Source organism: Rhinatrema bivittatum, chromosome 4 (genome assembly GCF_901001135.1).
Source record: "Rhinatrema bivittatum chromosome 4, aRhiBiv1.1, whole genome shotgun sequence".
Classification (NCBI taxonomy): domain Eukaryota; kingdom Metazoa; phylum Chordata; class Amphibia; order Gymnophiona; family Rhinatrematidae; genus Rhinatrema; species Rhinatrema bivittatum.
In genome coordinates, this window is record NC_042618.1 from 27772336 (window position 1) to 27793348 (window position 21013).

Here is a 21013-nt window from a genome sequence, read left to right on the forward strand (position 1 = left end):
GCCTCAGTTCCAGATGGATCTCGCTCAGCTTGTAGGTGGCGCTGAGAAAGACATGCCATGCTTTCTCCAGGGTGCCATACCGGGGACCTTTTTCCACTGCTGACTGCCACTTACGGGACTAGTCGGTCAGCTGCTGCGAATAGCTCTTCTCTATCTTGGCACGTTCCTAGAAACATGAGACAAGCTCCTTACAGAGCCCGTGTCCATCATCTATGCGCCTCACTATCCGCCAGTAGTTACCTGCCTCCCAGAAATTACCTCCCAGAACCTCTCCTCCAACCTCATCCTCACTTGTTGACATCACCCTGGTATCTTTGCAGCAAATAAGTTTTGCAGCTTTTAATGTACCTGAGCAGCGAATCTGTGTCCATCCAAGGAGCGTCTCCACTGCACACAGCGCTGTTACAGCTAGAAATGTCTTTGTTTTTGTATAATCGGTGTTATGTTTTAACTGGGTTTGTGGGCCCTTGGGTCGTGGAGAGAGCTGACTCTGCCCACAGGGAGGAGCCCTGTGGGGACACTCCACGACAGGCGGGGTCTCAGTAGAGATGGATACAGGAGTCAGAGAATATTTATTATACAGCAAAGAGAAACCCGAGGAGTGGGTTGTAAACTCAGTCCTGGAATTAGAAGACCTGAAATGGATTCTCCGGTAGTGGTCCGCAGAGCGGGGTAACCCGGAAAGTACTTGCTTCTAATGTAGCTTATGCGTTGTACTCTGGTAGTAGTCTGCAGCATGGGGTAAGCCAGAGGTAGGTGATGGCAAGTGGCACACGAAGGCGTGGATCCGGTAGTGGTCCACAGTGCGGGGTAACCCAATGATCCCACACCGTATGATAGAGGAGGTATTGCAGAGTAGGTCTTATACTCACAATGCAGTAGAGAATTCGTAATGGCAGCAGCGGAGGTCTGATGCAGGAGAACTCACTTAACTGAAGAAGGTGAGACAGGCAGGAGAGGCTCTCCAAGGAGTGGATAGCCCTGAGTGCAGCAAGGCCCCCGAGGAGCGGGTACCTGAGTCACTCAGCCAGGAACACTGGTGCAGAGAAGCGAAGCGTCTCAGAGAAAGGAAATAGCAAGATGGAATCCTTGCTAACTCGTAGGTAGGAAAGTCCAGTTAGCTTAAATACACGTAGGCAGTGACGTCATGCAGAGGGGACACCCCCGAGGTTCCCACCATTACGTGCACAAGAAGGAGGCAGGCGCGTGCATGCCCTAGGTCACTCCGGGTTCAAGATGGCGACCGGGATCTCCCTCACCATCCTGGGAACGCCAAGGGGGTTGGCATGCAGAGGTAGAGACTGCCATCTTAGCCAGAATCGAGGCTACTGGGCAAACTGAGGTGAGCAGCAAAGATCGCAGCCATCTGCGACCGATGGGCGCAACAATCAGCCAACGTTTTCAGTTTGTTGCTCTTCCTTTTGGATTAGCAACGGCACCAAGAACCTTTACAAAGGTGATGGTTGTAGTAGCTGCCTTTTTAAAAAGGAAAGTAATTGTAATTTATCCTTATTTGGATGATTGGTTAATAAGGGCCAAACCTTACTCCAAAGGAGAAATATCGACAGAAAAGGTAGTCTCTTTACTTCAGAGTTTAGGTGGAGTACAGCCTTCCCAGAAGTTAGAACATCTAGGGGCAGTGTTCAGTTCTTCAGCTGGTATGGTTTATCTTCCGCAGAAGAGAATTTTAAAGCTATGTGTCCAGGTGAAAAGGTTTTCAGTGCAACAAGCTCCAGCTGCTTGGCATTATCTTCAGCTTTTAGTGTTGATGGCTTCGACTCTAGAGTTAGTGCTTGGGCCCATATGGGACCTCTGCAGATTTCATTCCTTTCAAGATGGAATCCACAGATTCGGGGGTTATCAGGTGTATCTTCCATTATCCATCGAGATTTGAGAATCTCTAAAATGGTGGACACATTCACCAAATTTTAAAAAGGGAATGCCTTGTTTAGAGAGTCCAGTTTGGGAGCTTCTGACTACAGATGCAAGTCTGCTTGGCTGGGGAGCTCATTACAAGGATCTTTATACTCAGAGAGTGTGGCATCAAAGCAAGTCACAATGACCAGTAAATCGCTTAGAGACCAGGGCAATCAGTATGGCTCTATTGCTTTTTCAGCCTCAACTTCAGGAAAAGGCAGTAAACGTTTTATGCAACAATGTAACAGCAGTTGCATATATAAACAAGCAGGGAGGAATACACAGTCAGGGTGTTCTGGAGGAGACAGACTTCTTGTTTGCTTGGGCCAAGAATCATCTGCTTTAGTTGACAGCTCAACACATAGCAGGCCAGGTCAATGTTCAAGCAGATTATCTAAGTCAGAATGTATTAGATCCTGGATAATGGGAATTAAGGCAGGAGGCTTATTCGCAGATAGTGTAGAAATGGGGGCCACATCAGTTAGATATAATGGCTTCCAATCAAAACAAGAAGGTAAGAAGGTTTTTCAGTCACCGCAGAGAATTGAACCGTTAAGGAATAGATGTTTTTCCACAGAGTTGAAAGAGTTACAATCTTCTGTACCTTTTTTCCCCATGGCCTCTATTAGCTCACGTGTTAAAGATAGAGAGAGAAGGTGTGTTAGTGGTGTTAGTAGCTCTTGATTGGCTAAGAAGACCATGGTATGCAGACCTGAGGAGATTATTCGTAGCTCAACCCCTTCTCCTGCCACAGGTCAAGGTTCTTCTACATCAGGGTCCTGTAGAGATGGCGGATCCAACTTCATTCTTGTTTACTGCTTGGTTATTGAAAGGGCAAGGTTAGTAAAAAGAGGTTACTCGCCCTCGGTGATTAGTACAATGTTACACTCTAGAAAGAATTCTACTTCTTTGTTTTATATAAGGGTTTGGCGCACATTTGAGGAATTTATTTCCATGGAAGGCACATATAAGAGATATTCTAATGTTTTTGCAGTGTGGTTTAGATAAAGGTTTAGCTTTAAACTCTTTGAAAGTGCAGATAGCTGCCATTTCATGTTTTCAGGGGCAAATTAATGGTAGTTTGATTTCTTTCCATAGGGCTATTTCCTGTTTTCTAAGTGGGGTTAAACATTTATGTCCTACCAATAGATCTGTTTTTCCTCAGTGGAGTTTAAAATGAGTTTTGCAAGCGTTAAATAAACCCCCCTTTGATCCTTTAGGTAATTCTTCATTTAAGGACTTAACTCTTAAAACAGTCTTTTTGGTTGCAATTACTTCTGCAAAGTGAATTTCGGAATAACAGGCCTTGTCATGTCAATCTCCCTTTTTGAGGTTTACAAAAAAATTGGTAATTCTGAGGCTAGTTCCTTCCTTTTTACCTAAGGTAGTATCTCTTTTTCATATGAATCAGCGTCTTGTTCTATCTGCTTTTAAGAAGAGTGAGTGTAAGGGAGATCTAAATTCTTTAAGATTTTTAGATATCAGGAGATGCTTAAAGATTTTACCTTGAAAAAACTAAGGTTTCTCCAAGGACAAGCAGGATGGTATCCTCATACATGGGTGACATCATCGGATGGAGCCCGGCACAAAAAACTTTTTCAAAGTTTCTAGAAACTTTGACTGGCACACTGCCCAGCATGCCGCTAATCACGTGTCCATGCGGGGGTCCCTCTTCAGTCTCTTCTTTTCTGCGGTGCTATCGCCTTCAGTTTTGGAGCTTGCACTTCTTTTTGGCATTTTTGCTACTTCGAAGTGTTTTTCTCCTCCCTCACGTCTCATAGGGTCCCTCGCCCTCCTCGGGCAGTGATTTGTAAGTGTTTTGTGTCCTCACTGTCTATCGCTGATGGCGTCCCCCTCGATGCCTGCCAAACATTGACAGTGCGCCATGGCATCAACCGGTTTCCACCAGTGACCCCAGTGTCCCCGGACTCTGTCCATCCCAGACCCCGACGAGGTCTGCGTCCTCTGTCTGGAAGCTTCCCATGATGTCCACGCCTGTGATCTTTGTGCCCAGATGACCCCCAAGGGTCATCGGGCCCGTCTTGACAAAATGGAAAAACTTTTCGGGTCCAAGCAGTCGGATCCGTCCTCTGCGTCGGGGATCTCCAGCCCGCTAGGAAAGGAGCCCCCAACTGCAAGTCTGTCCTGTTCGCCTCCTCTTGGTTTGCCTGGCCCCAAACTAGGTGCAGGGGACTGTCTGCCATCCCTGTCATACCTTTCTCGGTCGGGTTCCTTGATGTTACCATTGGTACCAGGCAAGGACTGCGGCAATCATCGAGAAAGATCGAAGAAACACCGTCATTGATCATCCTCTTCATCGAAACCAGACCATGAGAGGGCATCGACCTCAGTGCCTCCCATGAAGCAATCGAGGGCAGAGGAGGCCATTCCCTCCGACCCTACTGATGCCTCCAGGTGGCCTCCACTGACACCAGTGGAGGGCTCAATTCCCCTTATTCCAGAGGATGCTCCGATTCTGCCAGCTCCTCTTCGGGCCTTTCTACCTTCGGCGGCCTTTGAGGAGGAGTTAGGGAAGCGCGTGCGGTTGGCAGTCGGCCGGGCCCTGCAGAGCCTCGAGCCTCCAGTTCCCTGGGTACCGCCCCCACCGCAAGAGCCTGCACCACCGGTGCTTGCACCTTTACTGGAGCGGCTCGACCTGCTGCTTGGTATTTTGCTGATGCAGCGGCTCCGGTGCCCCAAGCCCCTTTGCGGCCAATGGGTGCACCGCTGCCTCCGCCACTGTCCCCCATATTGGTGAGCGACTCCTCTGAGGAGGAAGGGCCATCGGGCTTGATGGCGGCCTGGAGACGCATGGTGCCACCTCACCTGTCAGCTCTCCCAAGGCCCTCGGGATCGGTTCCACTGATGCCTTCAGTACCCCCGATCCCACCGATGCCGTTGGATCCTTCGCCGCTCTTGTGGCCTCGAGGCCCATCGATGCTTCCAGTGCCTCTCTTGGTGCCCTCGAGGGCCATGCCATGCCCATCAATGGGCCTTCAACCCCCTGCATCCCTGGAGGGTTACAGTGAGGGGGAAGCTTCCTATGACCCCTGGGAGGGAGAGGCATCGGTATCCTCCTCCGAGGAATCGGAAGATTTGCCTTCTGAACCCTCTCTACCAGAGGAACGACTGCAATTTCCCCCCCAGGATCTTTCCTTTGCGAGATTCGTCAAGGGCATGGCAGAATCGGTGCCTTTCCAACTGTTGACAGAGCAGGACTCCAGGCATAAAATGCTTGAGATCCTGCAATTCATGGATGCCCCGAAAGAGGTGGTGGTGGTACCAGTCCATGACATTTTCAAGGAGCTGGTGACCCACCTTTGGGAGCATCCCATCTTGGTGCCACCAGTTAACAGAAAAATGGATACAGTGTACCTAGTCCAACCATCCACTGGATTCGACAGCCATCAGCCCTGAAAAAGGCTAAAAGGATATATACCCACGCCTCCGTTCCTCCAGGATGTGAGCATAAAACTCTTGACGCACTGGGGTGCTGGTTGTTTCAGGGCTCCATGCTCACTGCACGCATAGCCTGCTACCAGCTTTACATGGGACCGTATTCCCAAAACCTGCAGAAGCAAACCCTGGAATTTAGTGAGCGTCTGCCACAATTCCAGAAGGACTTCCAATCTATTGTTCAGCAGGTCCTGGAGTGCAAAAAGCACGAGCTTCACTTGGCTTATGATGTCTTCGAGACATCCATGAGAACCGCCACAGCGGGCATTGGTGCCCAATAGACAGCATGGCTACAGGCCTCCGACTTGCGCCCTGAGGTCCAAGACCATCTGGCGGACTTGCCGTGTACGGGGGAGAATATGTTTGAAGACAGAATTAAGGAGGCTGTGGCTCCGCTGAAGGATTACCAGGAGATCCTTCAGCAGTTGTGGCTATTTCTTCCTTCACCCAGCCCGCCAGAAAGTCCCCATGGCAATATCTTAAACGGCCTTTCTATTGGCCTCGTAAATATTACCCGCCCACATCGAGGTGTAGGACTCAAAGATCTGTCCCCAAGACAAGACAGAGACAACCTAGGACACCCCGGGCACCTACAGTTCTGCCACAGAACCCCGCCACGGGGTTTTGACTGGCAGACAGGGAGCATGAGCCAGCCTTCTCCATGGGATCCCGGGTTGACTCCAGCTATTCGCAGATTGGTGGATCTCGATCACATCGGACCTCTGGGTCCTTTCCATCGTCCGTCAGGGTTACAGGCTGCATTTCCATTGATTTCCACCCTGCTCCCCTTCGTGTCTCCGCTGGAGAGTGGCAGGGGACTTACGGATACTTCGAGTGGAACTTTCCGCCTTCATTCTAACTCAGGCGGTCTAACCCATTCCACCCAGCCAGTGGGGCGAAGGATTCTACTCCAGGTATTTCCTAATCCCCAAGACGTAGGTGGCCTCTGGCCCATTCTGGACCTAAGCGCTTCAAACCATTTCTTGGTAAAAGAAAAGTACAAAATGGTCTCACTGGGCACCCTGATTCCCCTTCTCAAGGCGGGGAGACTAGTTCTGCTCCCTTGATCTAAAAGACGCATACGCCCATATCCCCATCTTTGAGGCGGATCAGCAGTATCTGAGATTCATGGTCGACAAGAACCACTATCAGTATCGAGGTCTGTCCTGTGGCCTAGCATCTGTGCCCCAGGTCTTCACCAAATATCTGACAGTTGTCGGTGCCCATCTTCGAAGGACGGGAATTCATGTTTTCCCCTACCTCGACAATTGGCTCATCAAGGGCAACTCCCGACAAGGGGCTCAGAGTGCCATGTGCCTCACGATCGACACCTTGAAGACTCTGGGATTCTTGATTAATTATCCAAACTCCCATCTCCAGCTCTCTTTGCATCAGGGGCACACCTGGACACTGTCCAAGTGAAGGCTTTCCTACCTTGAGACAGGGCAGAGATCCTTGTGGCTCTTGTCCAATACGTCTCTAGTTGCCCCCATGTCTCCGCTCACTAGTTCCTCTGTCTGCTGGTCCATATGGCGGCAATTGTGCATGTTACCCCATTTGCTCGGCTACACATGCGTGGGGCACAATGGACATTGTGCTCTTATAAGAACATGCCATACTGGGTCAGACCAAGGGTCCATCAAGCCCAGCATCCTGTTTCCAAAAGTGGCCAATCCAGGCCATAAGAACCTGGCAAGTACCCAAAAACTAAGTCTATTTCATGTTATCGTTGCTAGTAATATAGCAGTGGCTATTTTCTAAGTCAACTTAATTAATAGCAGGTAATGGACTTCTCCTCCAAGAACTTATCCAATCCTTTTTTAAACACAGCTATACTAATTGAACTAACCACGTCCTCTGGCAACAAATTCCAGAGTTTAATCATGCGTTGAGTGAAGAAGAACTTTCTCCGATTAGTTTTAAATGTGCCACATGCTAACTTCATGGAGTGCCCCCTAGTCTTTCTATTATCCGAAAGAGTAAATAACCGATTCACCTCCACCTGTTCTAGACCTCTCATGATTTTAAACATCTCTATCATATCCCCCCTCAGCCGTCTCTTCTCCAAGCTGAAAAGTCCTAACCTCTTTAGTCTTTCTTCATATGGGAGCTGTTCCATTCCCCTTATCATTTTAGTCGCCCTTCTCTGTACCTTCTCCATCGCAATTATATCTTTTTTGAGATGCGGCGACCAGAATTGTACACAGTATTCAAGGTGCGGTCTCACCATGGAGCGATACAGAGGCATTATGATATTTTCTGTTTTGTTCACCATGCCCTTTCTAATAATTCCCAACATTCTTTTTGCTTTTTTGACTGCCGCAGCACACTGAACCGACAATTTCAATGTGTTATCCACTATGACTCTTAGATCTCTTTCTTGGTTTGTAGCACCTAATATGGAACCCAACATTGTGTAATTAAAGCATGGGTTATTTTTCCCTATATGTATCACCTTGCACTTATCCACATTAAATTTCATCTCAATAGTGTCAAGCTCTGCAGGACAAGCATGCTCATATTCTAATCACAACAAGGTTGCAGTAGTCTCTCCAGTGGTGGACAATCCCCTCAAACCTGGAGTGGTGTTGCCCCTTTTAGAGTGCTCAACCCCAGGCCACATTTACCATCGATGCTTCTCAGACGGGGTAGGGATCGCATTTTTCTGGGCTTCAGCACCCAAGGGTTCTGCAGGAATTGCAGCTCCAGAACAACCTCTTGGAGTTGTAAGCAACCTGCTACGCCCTGCGGGTGTTCCAAGAGCAGCTTTTGAACAAGGTGGTTCTTGTTTAGACTGACAATCAGGTGGCCATGTGATATGTGAACAAACAGGGGGGGAGGGGATCATTTCCCCTCTGCCAGGAGGTGGTCCATGTTTGGTCATAGGCCATTGAAAACGGCATCACCCTCCAGGCAGTGTACCTTCCGGGGGTGGACAACATTCTGGCCGATGCCTTGAGCTGGATGTTCTGGCCCCACGAATGGTCCCTCAGTCAGGGGGTAGCAAATTGTATCTTCTGCTCCTGGGGGACCTCAGACATAGACCTCTTTTCCCCCTTGGAGAACAGAAAAGTGTGCTGCTTCTCCTCCTTTGGCCAGAGGGGCAGGGGATCGATAGCAGATGCCTTCTTGATCCACTGGGGCACAAAGCTGCTGTACACTTACCCTCCCTTTCCTCTCATATCCAAGATGCTCCAGAAGTTGCAGCAGGATCAGGGCTCCATGATTCTGATCGCCCCTTGCTGGCCCCGTCAGGTCTCATTTCTGAATCTTCAGGACCTGGCCTCGCACCCCCGATCTGATTGGGGATGGCTCCGGACCTAATCACCCAGGACCAGGGCAGGTTCTGCCACCCCCAACCTGCAAGCCCTGGCTCTCATGGCTTGGATGTTGACCGGGTGATGATAGGAACCCTCAGCTTGTCGGAAGGGGTAGCTCATGTCATTCTGGAGTCCAGAAAGCCTTCCACCAGAAAATCCTATAATCTGAAGAAGAAGCGGTTCTCATCTTGGTGCGAGGGTTGCGGTCTGTATCCCTTCTCTTTCTCCCCTCCTGCAATCTTGGATTACCTGTTGTCCTCTCCAAGTCTGGTCTGCAGACCACGTCAGTGAGGTTCACCTCAGTGCCATTGGGACATACCATCTTGCTTCGGATGGTTCTGCAATTTCTTCCACTAGTGGGCCGATTCATGAGGGGCTTAATACAACTAAAGCCCCCCACTCACCCTCTGGCAGTTTCCTGGGATCTCAGTGAGGTCCTCTCATAACTCATGAAACCTCCATTTGAACTGTTGCGTTCTTGTGATCTAAAGTACCTCTCCTGGAAGGTTATCTTCTTGGTTGCAGTTATATCAGCTCGCAGGATCGGTGAACTGCAAGCTCTGGTGTTGTACCTGCCTTATGTAAAGTTTTGTCACAACAAGGTCATCCTACGGACACACCCAAAGTTCCTTCCCAAGGTGGTTTCGGAATTCCATCTCAACCAATCCATTGTGTTGCCTTCTTTTTTCTCGAGGCCTCATGCTCACCAAGGTGAACGTGCTCTACACACATTGGATTGCAAGAGGGCACTTGCCTTTTACTTGAATGGACAGCACCCCTCCGCGTCTCCACTCAGCTTTTCTTCTCCTTCGACAGAAACAGATTAGAAGTCACTGTCTCCAAGCAGACTCTATCCCAATGGCTAGCAGATTGCATCACTTTCTGTTATGCACAGGCTGGTTTGCAGCTTGACGGCCATGTCAAAGCTCATGCTGTCTGGGCCATGTCGGTTTCGGTGGCTCTCTTGCATGCAGTTCCCATTCACAAGATTTGCAGGGCAGCGACCTGGAGTTCCCTCCACAAATTCATCTCACATTATTGCCTGGACAAGGATGGCCGGCAGGACAGTCGTTTTGGACAGTCCTTCCTCCATAATCTCTTCCAGCCATAAAAACCCTACTCTCCCTCCGTGGGCCCTATGCTTGGGTGCAGGCTTGCACCTGTTTTGGCAGCTACAGTTGTTGTGCGTATTGGCACCCGTTCTTTGCTGCACATGTCCAGAGCAGCCTGGAGCTACTTAATCACCCATGTGTGAGGACTACCATCCTGTTTGTCCTTGGAGAACTGTTTTCGAAAGTCTAAAGGTTATTTATTCTTTTTTGTGGCCCATGTAAGGGAGAATCAGCTTCAAAGTCTTCAATTGCTAGATGGCTGAAGAATACTATTTCTTCGGCTTACTTTGTTACAAGGTAAAATGGTACCTAATATGATTAAGGACCATTCAACATGTGCTCAAGCATTGTCATGGGCTGAAAGATGCTTAGTAAGTCCATTGGAGATATGTAAGGCGGCAACATGGACTTCTTTGGGAACATTTGCAAAGCATTATAGGTTGGATCTTCTCACTAGACAAGATGCCATTTTTGGTTCGTCTGTCTTAAAAGCGGGATTGTCAGCCACCCACCCTTAGATGGGCTTTCGTATTTCCCATAGGTTCGGGACTGGTGGAGCAGAAGGTAGAGGAAAGAAAAATTATGTCTTACCTATTAATTTCCTTTCCTTTACATCTGCTACACAAATCCAGAACCCCACCCTTTATATTTGAAGATAAGATTTTTTTTTAGTCAAAGTTATTATTATTATTTTGAGTATTTACATTTACTGTTTGTTGCATTTGGTCTTGGCTTCCTTCAAATAAGAATTGAGTATCAATCATTTTATTTAGTATATTAATTTCAGCTTTAGGCTGTAGCACTACAAGTTTAATATTTGAAAATGTGTTGTTTTTTCTGCTATGTTTTTGTTCGTTAATTTTTAGCTTTGACAATAGTAAACTGGTTGAATTAGTTCTGAGCATCACATATATTCTAGTGATGTCATTTTGAAAAAGGATTTTAGAACTCTGCCTCCATTTATGCTGGATGAGAGGATGTACCATAGGTTCGGGACTGGTGGAGCAGAAGGAAAGGAAAGGAAATTAACAGGTAAGACATAATTTCTCCACTTCTCCCTCTCTACACTGAGGAATCTTTTAGGGATTGTCTCAAATATTTTAAGTTAGAAAAGGGCAGGGTAGGATCAACCCTGCTTGAGTTGCTACTATTTTGAAGAGATTGGAGGGAGAAGAGGGGAAGAGGGAGGATCTGTTGCTAAATTTTTTTAAACAATATTTAGTAAGCCACTGAGTGGCAAAGTTACCTGGATAGTTTAGCCCAGTTTATTCACTGGAGGATTTATTTCACTGAATATTTGGCTAAAATTATCCAAGTCATTTTAACTGAATACCTTAATGTTCGCCACCCTACTGAATGCTGACCTGTAATTTTAGCAGATTTTTTATTTCCATATCTTAATTCTTAATCTTAAAAACAGAATATTTCATATTTACTCTATAACTATCCATGCTGAAGGGCTGAATTAAACATTCAGAATTGAAGCAAATGTACCCATAGGCATATATTTTATGGTCTTCTCCCAAAACTGAAGTGCTTTTTATTTTTTCTCCTATTGCTTATTATTATTTTAATAAAATATACTAGTTTCTTGGAAATGTAAATAACAGTTAAAAAAATTACAAGTGACTTGTTGGTGTTGACAAATTCACTAACAGGCTTTAAAATCTAGCAGATTGTACACTGGAGGACAAGACAGCAGTCTGATACCACATAATTGTGAGCTTACAACCCAAATTATGTTGATACTGAAAAAATGCTAAATGCTTTTGGTAAAAATTGTACATCTGAATGTGCACATTTTTTTCTGGTTTAGGCCGGCTAGATGACCAGTATGTCATTAAATTCATGAAAGAAAAACTGAAGTCTATGCCTTGTCAAAATCAGGGCTATGTTCTGGATGGTTATCCCAAGACTTACGAGCAGGCTAAAGAGCTCTTTAACCGTAAGTTCCCACACGGGCATGCATTTGTCATTCAAACTTACTGTACAGTGCCATAATTCCTCATGCAATGGTCTATGCATATTGTCAATCTGCATACAAGTTTCCTTTGTTATAGGGAGAGCCCCCAGTTTCTTGTGGCAGATTTTTCAAAATTCTGTGGCAATTAGGTGGCAAATTTTCAAAATTGTGTACTATGATGGCACACGAGTAATTTGTAATCTATACCACCCATATTTCTCTTTATCGTGCCCTTCTGTAAACCGTTGTGATGGTATTTAACTTAACGACGGTATAGAAAATTTTTTAAATAAATAAATAAATATATTTGCAGTTTATATTTATAAAGTAAAATAATTCATTATTTAAAGTTCTTTTCTGAGAGTTCTGTGTCCAGTTAATTTTTTGAGTTCTTTATTAAAGGAAAAAGGACCTTAGTTATTGCGGCTCCCGGGGAGTAGTAAGCCTCGGCCGGTCCCCCCTACCTCTTTGCTGCCCATCATCGCTGCAGCCTAGTGTGGCGCGCCTCCACGCGGCCGCCATCGCCGTCTTCCTCCAGCCAGCAGGGCTCCTCCTAGGCGCGCGCGGGAGGCTCCGCCCTTTAAAGGGGCCACGGCGGGAAACCTCGGCCCATCCCCGAGAGATGACATCACACTACCAGGGTATTTAAACCCTACAGCAGTCTCCAGCTCCTTGCCTTTGCAACAGGTCGTCTCCTCGGAGTGCTAGTTGCTGTTCCAGACATCTCTTCTTCCTGCTCCTGTTCCTGGTTTTGTTCCTGCTTCTGTTCCAGTCCTTGTGATCCTGTGTCCAGTTCTGCGTTCCATTTCCTGCCTTCCTAACTGTGCCTTCATCCTTGCCTCCAGCCTTCTCCTTGATCCTCAGTTTCTGTGACCCAGTCCTCAGCTTGATCTCCTGGTTTGACCTCGGCTTGTCCTCTCGTCTTTGCTTGTCTGCTGCCCGTCTCGACCCTTGGCCTGGTACTTTGCTCTTGCTTGTCTGCTGCCTGCTCCGGACCTTTGGATAGGACTCCGTTCCGCACCTTCGCTGCCAGCTCTGACCCAGACCTCTGACCCTGTATTCATCTTCAGCTCCGTCTTCATTGAGGCACCTGCACCTAAGTCCTGCCGGCCCCGGCACCCAAGGGCTCAACCTGCGGGGAACGAGGGCTGGTATAGGTGAAGATCCTGCTGGGTTGTCCTCACCAGCTCCACCTACCGGAGATGAGAGCTACTGAGGGCAATCCCTCAGTGGCACACCATCACTCGTCCCGGCCCAATGGTACACAACCATAACAGTTTGCAAAGGCCATGGACCCGATGGACTTGTCTGGTCTTCAGGCCATTCCAGGCTTGGCTCAACGTTTGCAGCAGCAGCAGAAATGCCTTGAGGTTTTGTCCGCTGCAGTGGAGCGCTTGGCCAATCGCCTGGAGCCTGCTTCCGGATCCGGAGCTGCTGCCCCTGCCCCAGCGGTTTCCGCTTCACCGTCTCCATTGCTACATTTGCCTGCTCCACCTCATTATGCCGGGGATCCGAGGCAATGTCGAGGGTTTTTGAACCACTGCTTTATGAGGTTCTCCCTCCAGGCCACGCAGTTCCCAACTGATCAAGTTAAGACTACATTCATCCTGTCTCTGCTAGATGGCAAGACCCTGGCCTGGGCTTCTCCGCTGAGGGAACGTGGGGATTCTGTTCTTGGAGACCTGCCCTGGTTCATTCAAACCTTCTGTCAGGTGTTCGATGAGCCGGGTCGTCAGTCCACCGCCGCCTCTGAACTGCTCCATCTCCACCAAGGTTCCCGTATGCTGACCGAGTATGTGTGGAGTTTTGCACCCTGGCTTCTGAACTGGGCTGGCGGGAGGACAGCTTATGCAGCATCTTTCTCGAAGGTCTGTCCTCTCGTGTAAAGGATGAAATGGCAGCTCGAGAACTCCCAGAAGAACTGGAGGCTCTCAGTGACCTGGCAGGCAGGATTGACCAGCGACTTCAGCAGCGCATGAAAGAACTGAAACCGGTCCATCGAGCAGTGCCTTTGGATCCTACCTTTCCTCGCCCCTTGGTTTCACCAGCAGCCCCTGAGATTCCGCCGGAACGCGGGGAGGAGCCCATGCAACTGGGCCGAAGCTGTTTAACCGCAGAGGAGAAGCAGTGCCACAGGTCCCTTGGACTTTTTCTTTACTGCGGCAGCAAGGGGAACCTATTGGTCCAATGTTCTGAGGGTCCAGGAAACTCTCAGGCCTAGATGGCACCGGGGAGCTGACCCTAGGCTGCATCAATCCCGCTCCTCAATGTACGATTCCGGTGACACTCCAGTTTCCCGGTGGTACCTATTCAAACCAAATCACACTACCTCAACACCTTTCCAAGGTGAGTAACTGAACTGAACTTTTCAACCTTTTTACTTAGGTATACACTGCTCCTAGCTTATTTCTAGCTTCTGGCTAACTTTTGGGATTTTTTTGTTTTTGCTTGTGTTTTGTTTTGTTTTTTTTATATACAAACACTCAGTTCTGCTTACTAGCTGCCTTACAGACTTTTAAAAATAAACACGCTACCTACTGATTACTAGCTGCCTTATTGACTGACTATTTAAAAATACAAACAGTCTATCTTGTTTATTCACTGCCTTACTGACTATTAAAATCACAAACACACAAACAAACTAAATAATATTCCCAAATAGTCAACTTTGCCCCAATACTTTTAAAAAAGACAATGTCCCAAGCAAAAACTTACTGATTCCTTTCAGCCACCAGCAAAGTGATCCTCTCCTCTCAGTGCTCCCACTGGAATGTGGGTTACTGAGCTCTTCCCTTGCAATATATAATGTGCTTCTAAGGTAAATTAGTGCAAAACAATCTCTTTGGAGATTTACACTTCAGTAAGTTGTCCTGAGTGATTCACTGCTGTTCTGATTAACAAAGAATGGTACCTAATCAAATCAAACACACAACCTTAACACTTAGTTAGTCAGCCAGAGTGACTCACTGCTCTCTTGATTAACAAATGTTGGTACCTATTGTAACGTCACACTGCCAGCACTGCCCGGATCTGCCACTCCTCTGGGTCCCTGGTTACGTCATCAGTGAGTCACTCTTTGCCCCTGCAGCTGCCAGGCGCTCATAACTCCCCAGGTCCTGGTCTAAGCATGCACTGTCTCTGCTTGGCTTCAGGGTTCTCCTTAGAAGGAGTGGGTGGTGAAACCACCCCCCAATCAAAAGATAGTGCAAAGACACAGTTTTCTTCAAAACAGTTTATAAGGCAATTCAAATGTTCTTTACATTTACTTCTTCAGCTCCCACCTCCACCAGTTCTTGGGAACTCAGTGCCTGAACATCCAGGTCTGTATCCCAGCTCTCCCGCTCCCCAATGGCGAGTGCTTGACCAGTGTTACTATTTAAGTCAAAAATCCTCTTTTAAGCATTTAAACACAATATGCTCTTTAGAGCCCTTCCTCCCACCTTCCTTTAAGGTATCATTTGTAACCCTCTCGCTTCCTGGTTACCCAATATCCATTACTGAGCTGGAGAATTCCTCTCCCCCAGAACCTACCTCCATCCCTTCCTCCTCTTGTTCGGAGGAGCTGGCCTTTTCTGGCCATCGCCACCATGCTGGCACGCCCCCTTCCTCCAACTCCATCGATTCAGCTGTGTCTGACTCGTTATCCTTTAACTCTGACACCTGTTTCCTCTCTTGCTCTGCCCACGGGTCAGGTGGTGGTTCTAAGAACCTGGGAGTTGTAGTTTTTTGTGTCTTCAATGCCCTCTGCTGTCTGCCTCTGGTATTATCTGACCTCATCCTATGGTGCTGGGGCTGTTCCTGACCCTGGCAGTGCTGCACTGCATCACACTATTCAAACCAAATCACACTACCTCAACACCTTTCCAAGGTGAGTAACTGAACTGAACTGAACTTTTCAACCTTTTTACTGGTCCTAGCTTATTTCTAGCATCTGGCTACTTTTTGGGTTGGGTTTTTTTTTTGTGTGTTTTTGTTTTTTTTTAAATACAAACACTCAGTTCTGCTTACTAGCTGCCTTACAGACTTTTAAATAAACACACTACCTACTGCTTACTAGCTGCCTTATTGACTATTTAAAAATACAGTCTAACTTGTTTATTCACTGCCTTACTGACTGTTAAAAGCACAAACACACTAAATAATATTCCCAAATAGTTAACTTTGCCCCAATACTTTAAAAAAGACAATGTCCCAAGCAAAAACATACTGATTCCTTTCAGCCACCAGCAAGGTGATCCTCTCCTCTCAGTGCTCCCACTGCTGTACCACTTTCTCTTTGGTTGTAAAGCTGTGAAAGCATACAATAATATCGTGGCTTTGATTTGCCATGGGAGCGCGCAGAGCTCTTTGTGCTCTGTTTAGCACAATATCTGGTAATTCCACGTACTCTTCAGAAGCAAAGTTTTCCACAAGGCCAAAAAACAGCCAAAGTGAGCTCACTCACACCGTGAGGCTTAAGCTCCTCAGAAAAAGAGAGACTGGAGGGCATGATGAGCATGCTCAGTGTGCTTAGTCAAAGTTCTAGAAACTTTGACATGTTTTCTGTATCGGTGCTCCATCTGATGATGTCACCCATGTGTGAGGACTACCATGCTGCTTGTTCTTGGAGAATACTTGTTATAGATAAGCAACTCTGCTTTCTCCATTCTCTCCCCCACCCCCAGGATGGCCCTCATGAGATTTTTGTTCACCTTCTCTATGATACATTTTCCTCCTCTAGTACCAATCTGGCCCAGACAACTTGTTCAGAGTCAGTATTGGGTATGTACAATGAGGGTGCCTACACCTCCAGGAAAAACACTATGAAGCAGAAATGATACAGAACCCTTCTGTGATGTCATGCAAGGATTCTTTACTAGGAAATCTGCAATAGGAAAACAATAAACATTGAGTTTTCCTGTCGATAAGCAGGCTGAATTAGCCGTGCTGTCTGGGACGTCCCTCTGGGGCGGCCAAGGTGGAGCGTCACAAAGATCACAGAGCTTTGGTTCTGTGTGGCTGTGCGTCCTTTCCCACGTGGTTCCATCTTTTCTCTTCAGTCTATAACATAGCTTGTCCTTCGCAGCATCGAACCCAGAGGCTGTCCAGGGAGGTGGGTGGGTCAGCATGGCTAATTCATCCTGCTATCTATATAAAACACCATTTATGGTAAGTAAATTTGCTTTTTTCCAGTCAATAAGTAGGCTGAATTAGCCATGCTGTCTAGGAGTCCCCAGCTGAGGGTTGGGAGTGCAGTTTGATGACTCATAGATGGGACGTAACAGGGTCCTGCAGTCCTGTATTGCCACGGTGCGCTCAGCCCACCCTTGGTGTGGAGAGCCTCGTTATCTTGTCGCTGATTGTAGCACTGCCGAGCCCAGTGCTGCATCTGAAGAGACCTGCTGATAAAGACAGTAATGAGACATGAAAGTAAGCAGTGATGATGACATGGCGGCTTTACAGATGTCCAGCAATGGAACCTCACACCCTACACCTTGAGATAGCCTGGGTGATGGTGCGCCAGATCTGGCCCTTGGATGCCCTCGAGGTCTTGGCCGAATGGTTGCCGAAGAGCATGGTATAATGTTCCAGGATCCCAGCAATGATCATCTCATTGTCCTCCGGGCTGAACTTCAGTGCCCTCAGATGAACACATCCTGCTGCCTGGCTGCAAGACCGGGCTGCCACTTCCGCTTCTGGAGAGGTATCCTCCTTTTCCTCACTCTCTCTCCCACTCCCCTCTCCCTTCCCTTCCTCCCCACCCGTGCCTGCCCTACCAACCCTCTTAGGCTTTAGTATAAGTTAATTGCTTGCTTTCTCATAATAGACCTAGTGGAATAACTAAAATAAATAGACTCTTGCCTGTTCGTAAACATTTTGCAGTGCAAAACAGTAAATAGGAGTTCACTCAGAGGTTGGCCTAGGGCCTTCAAACTAGTCTGTGTCTGGGTGAGAACTTTGAATCCATATGGTCTACCCTCTATATACTTAACAAAAATGACTCCAACATACCTGAAAGGTTTTAATGATGCACAATCGCCAAACATTTTCCATTGGAAAGAAATCAATAGAAATAGGGGTCATGAAATGAAACTCCAAGGAGGACGATTCAGAACCAATATCAGGAAATATTTCTTCACGGAGAGGGTGGTGAATGCCTGGAATGCTCTTTTGGAAGAGGTGGTGAAGACAAAAACAGTGAAGGAATTCAAAGGGGCTTGGGATAAACACTATGGGACAGATTTTAAAAGCCCTACACTCACCGGGCCTATTTTCAAAAGGCCCGGTGGCGCACGTAAAGCCCCGGGACGAGTGTATGTCCCGGGGCTTGAAAAAAGGGGCGGGGAGTGGGCAGTCCAGAGCAGGATGGGGGCGTGGCCAGAAGCAGGCACAACTTATAAAATAAAGGTATGGGGGGGTTTAGGTAGGGCTGGGGGTGGGTTAGGGAGGGGAAGGTGGGGGGGGGCTGAAGAAAAGTTCCCTCCGAGGCTGCTCCAATTTCGGAGCAGCCTTGGAGGGAACGGGGAAAGCCAGCAGGGCTCAGCGCACTCAAGGTGCACTATTGTGCACCCTTTGTGCGCGCCAACCCCGGATTTTATAACATGCTTGTGGCTGCACTCGCATGTTATAAAATCGGGCGTACTTTTGTGCGCGCCGGGTTGCACACACAAATGTACGCCCGCATGTAGGTATTAAAATCCGGCCCTGTGGATCCCTAAAGGCTAGAGGATGGAATTAAAGAAAAGAGTGTATGGGGGGTAACTGGGGGTAACTTACTGATGTGACAGTTGCTACCCTTAACAAATAAGCCTTGATACTGTTAATCCAACTCCATCATTGCTCTCTGCTTCAACAGCAGTGAGAAAAGGGGAATTGGATTCAGCCAGCACCAATGAGGGCCCCAACTATTACGGTTTGGGAAATAAATATGGGGGTAACTAGATGATGCAGCGTTTACTAACCTTAATCACTGAGCCTAATACTTTTGATGCAACTGCAACATTGCTCTTTGCTTTCACAGCAACGATTAAGGGAAATTGGATTCAAACAGCATCCGAGGGTCCTGACTTTTATGGTCTGAGAAACCGACAACCATGGGGGAAACCTGCACAGTGCAGCAGATACTGGCATAAGCTTGCTGGGCAGACTGTATGGATCATTTGGTCTTTTTCTGCCATCATTTCTCTGTAACTTACCTCCTCTACTCTAATCAGCCTAGACACACCCTCAAAGAGGCAGCTGCAGGAAGCCTTTATATATAAACTGGAAAAATAACGCGCCACACATAAATCAACGTGCACCGCATAAAATGATGCGTGAATCACTGACATATCATGAGATGCGATAACGTAGCATGCTTAGCGGTAATTACCTACATGGTGCAGAACAAGGAAATTAGTCTAACCACTCCCATTTATTTTTTTAGCATGGCCACATTTCCTTTATTTAAAGCATTTTGATGAATGTAAGCCACAAACTGCAAATATGTAAGCAAGTTTATTCAGTTATTTATTTATTTTAGATTTACAGAAGAATATGAATTTTTATAGTGATTTCAGTATGCTTTGTTTTATGTTATGTTTATAGTTTATTGTTGTTAGTATCATTTTATATGATTGGTTTTCTGACTGTTGATTATCATCCGCACTATTCAATTTTTATTGGAAGTAGTAGAATATACATGTCATAAATAAATAAATGTCGCTGGAAAAGGGATTCCTGACCCGGAAGGCTTAGTTATGACTAGCAAGGCGGTTACACAGCCGGAGACAGGAGTTCTTGACCCTGGAATTCCAAGTTACTGCCACAGGGTTGCTATATAAGAAAATGTATAGAGGATATTAGATTCCTTTATATAAAAAATATTGTTATTACTTATCATTTAAACAATTTAAATCACATTAATTTCAGGGTTATCTGTGACATAACACAAATTTCTCTGTGCACAATGACAAAGAGAAACTCCCCCTTCCCTTCCTTCTATTCAGAAGGCTTCATGAAAATATGCATATACAACAAGTCTTCCTATCGGGCATTCATACTGAAGTTTGAGCAGATCCATTGTAGTACACAAAAAGAACAAACAAAGGCCTGGATTCACCATTCCACCGCAGAATGGTGAATCCAGCGAAAACGGGGGGCAGGGGGGGCGGGCCTGCGAAAGCCGGCAGCCATCGCACCACCGTGGTGTTATCGCTGCCGGCTTTCGCACCCAATAGCGCCATCGTAAAAGGTGGTGCTATTGGGCATGCTTCTGGCGAGGATAACGATATCACTGCCAGTGAAGACATCGCCGGAGTCCGCCCCGATGCCGCCCCGACTCCGCGATAAGGTAACACGTCTTACCTTATCGCCGCCAGTGAAGACATCGCCCAACTCCGCCCCTAGCATGCGATAAGCCTCAGAAAATGACCCCCAAATGTGATTAAAACAAGTGTTGGAATTTTGATTTTTTTTTTCTGCATGTTATATTGCCTGTTTTATGATTTGTGTGCTCTGTATTAATGTTTTCTCTAATTTTTATGAGCTGTAATATGGATTTTTGCTGAATGAAAATTGCTTAAAAAAAAAACCAAAAAAAAGTGTTGAGTTTTTAAATATAGATGACTGTGATTGCAGGAGGTGGGGCAGAAGTGTGGTTTGGGCATGGTTTGTGGAGGGACATGGATGGGGGCTAGGCCTTTATTTCTATGGGAGGGGTGGCCCATGGGCAAAGTTATGGGCAGGATGTGGGAGTGGCCTGGACCAGAAGTGAACGCTGTCATCCTTATCTCACCTGTCAATCAGGTTATGTTCAGTTATGCACAGCTTTAACTGTGTAAACAATTGGCCAATATTTTACAATATGCTAATATTGTAATGCTGAATAGTTTACAATATGATACAACATTTTTATGGATATTTGCATAATAATCTCCACAGCTAAACAGTTCATTCTTTCCCATATACACAGTTTATTTTATTAAATTTGGCTTTATTATTAATTTTAAATTGTTATTATATTGACAAACTTGAAATTTCATATTTCTTCCTTGTTAACATAATTTACCTTGTCTTTTTTACTGTGCTGTTTAGGTAATTTTAAAAAATCTATATGAAAAACAAAAAAAAAATGTGCCAGGAGTGAAGGAAAAAAATGTGTTTCCACTTCACACTGCTATATCAGTCCAGGCAGGTGGGTTTATGTCCCTGTACCAGCAGTTGCAGGCAGAGAACACAACTTTCTCAGTGACCTCATTGCCACTATATGGAAGTGGTAGAGCACA

At 46.6% G+C, this 21013-nt stretch overlaps 1 protein-coding gene across 2 annotated transcripts in view; it reads left to right on the plus strand.

Moving 5' to 3' along the window:
* Nucleotides 1–21013, plus strand: part of AK7 (adenylate kinase 7) — a 180332-nt gene that overhangs the window by 143266 nt on the left and 16053 nt on the right. For both annotated transcript variants that reach the window (XM_029597899.1, XM_029597898.1), the window contains exon 13: nucleotides 11622–11750. In XM_029597899.1, coding sequence (XP_029453759.1) covers nucleotides 11622–11750 — 129 coding nt within the window. The remainder of the gene's footprint in view (nucleotides 1–11621; nucleotides 11751–21013) is intronic.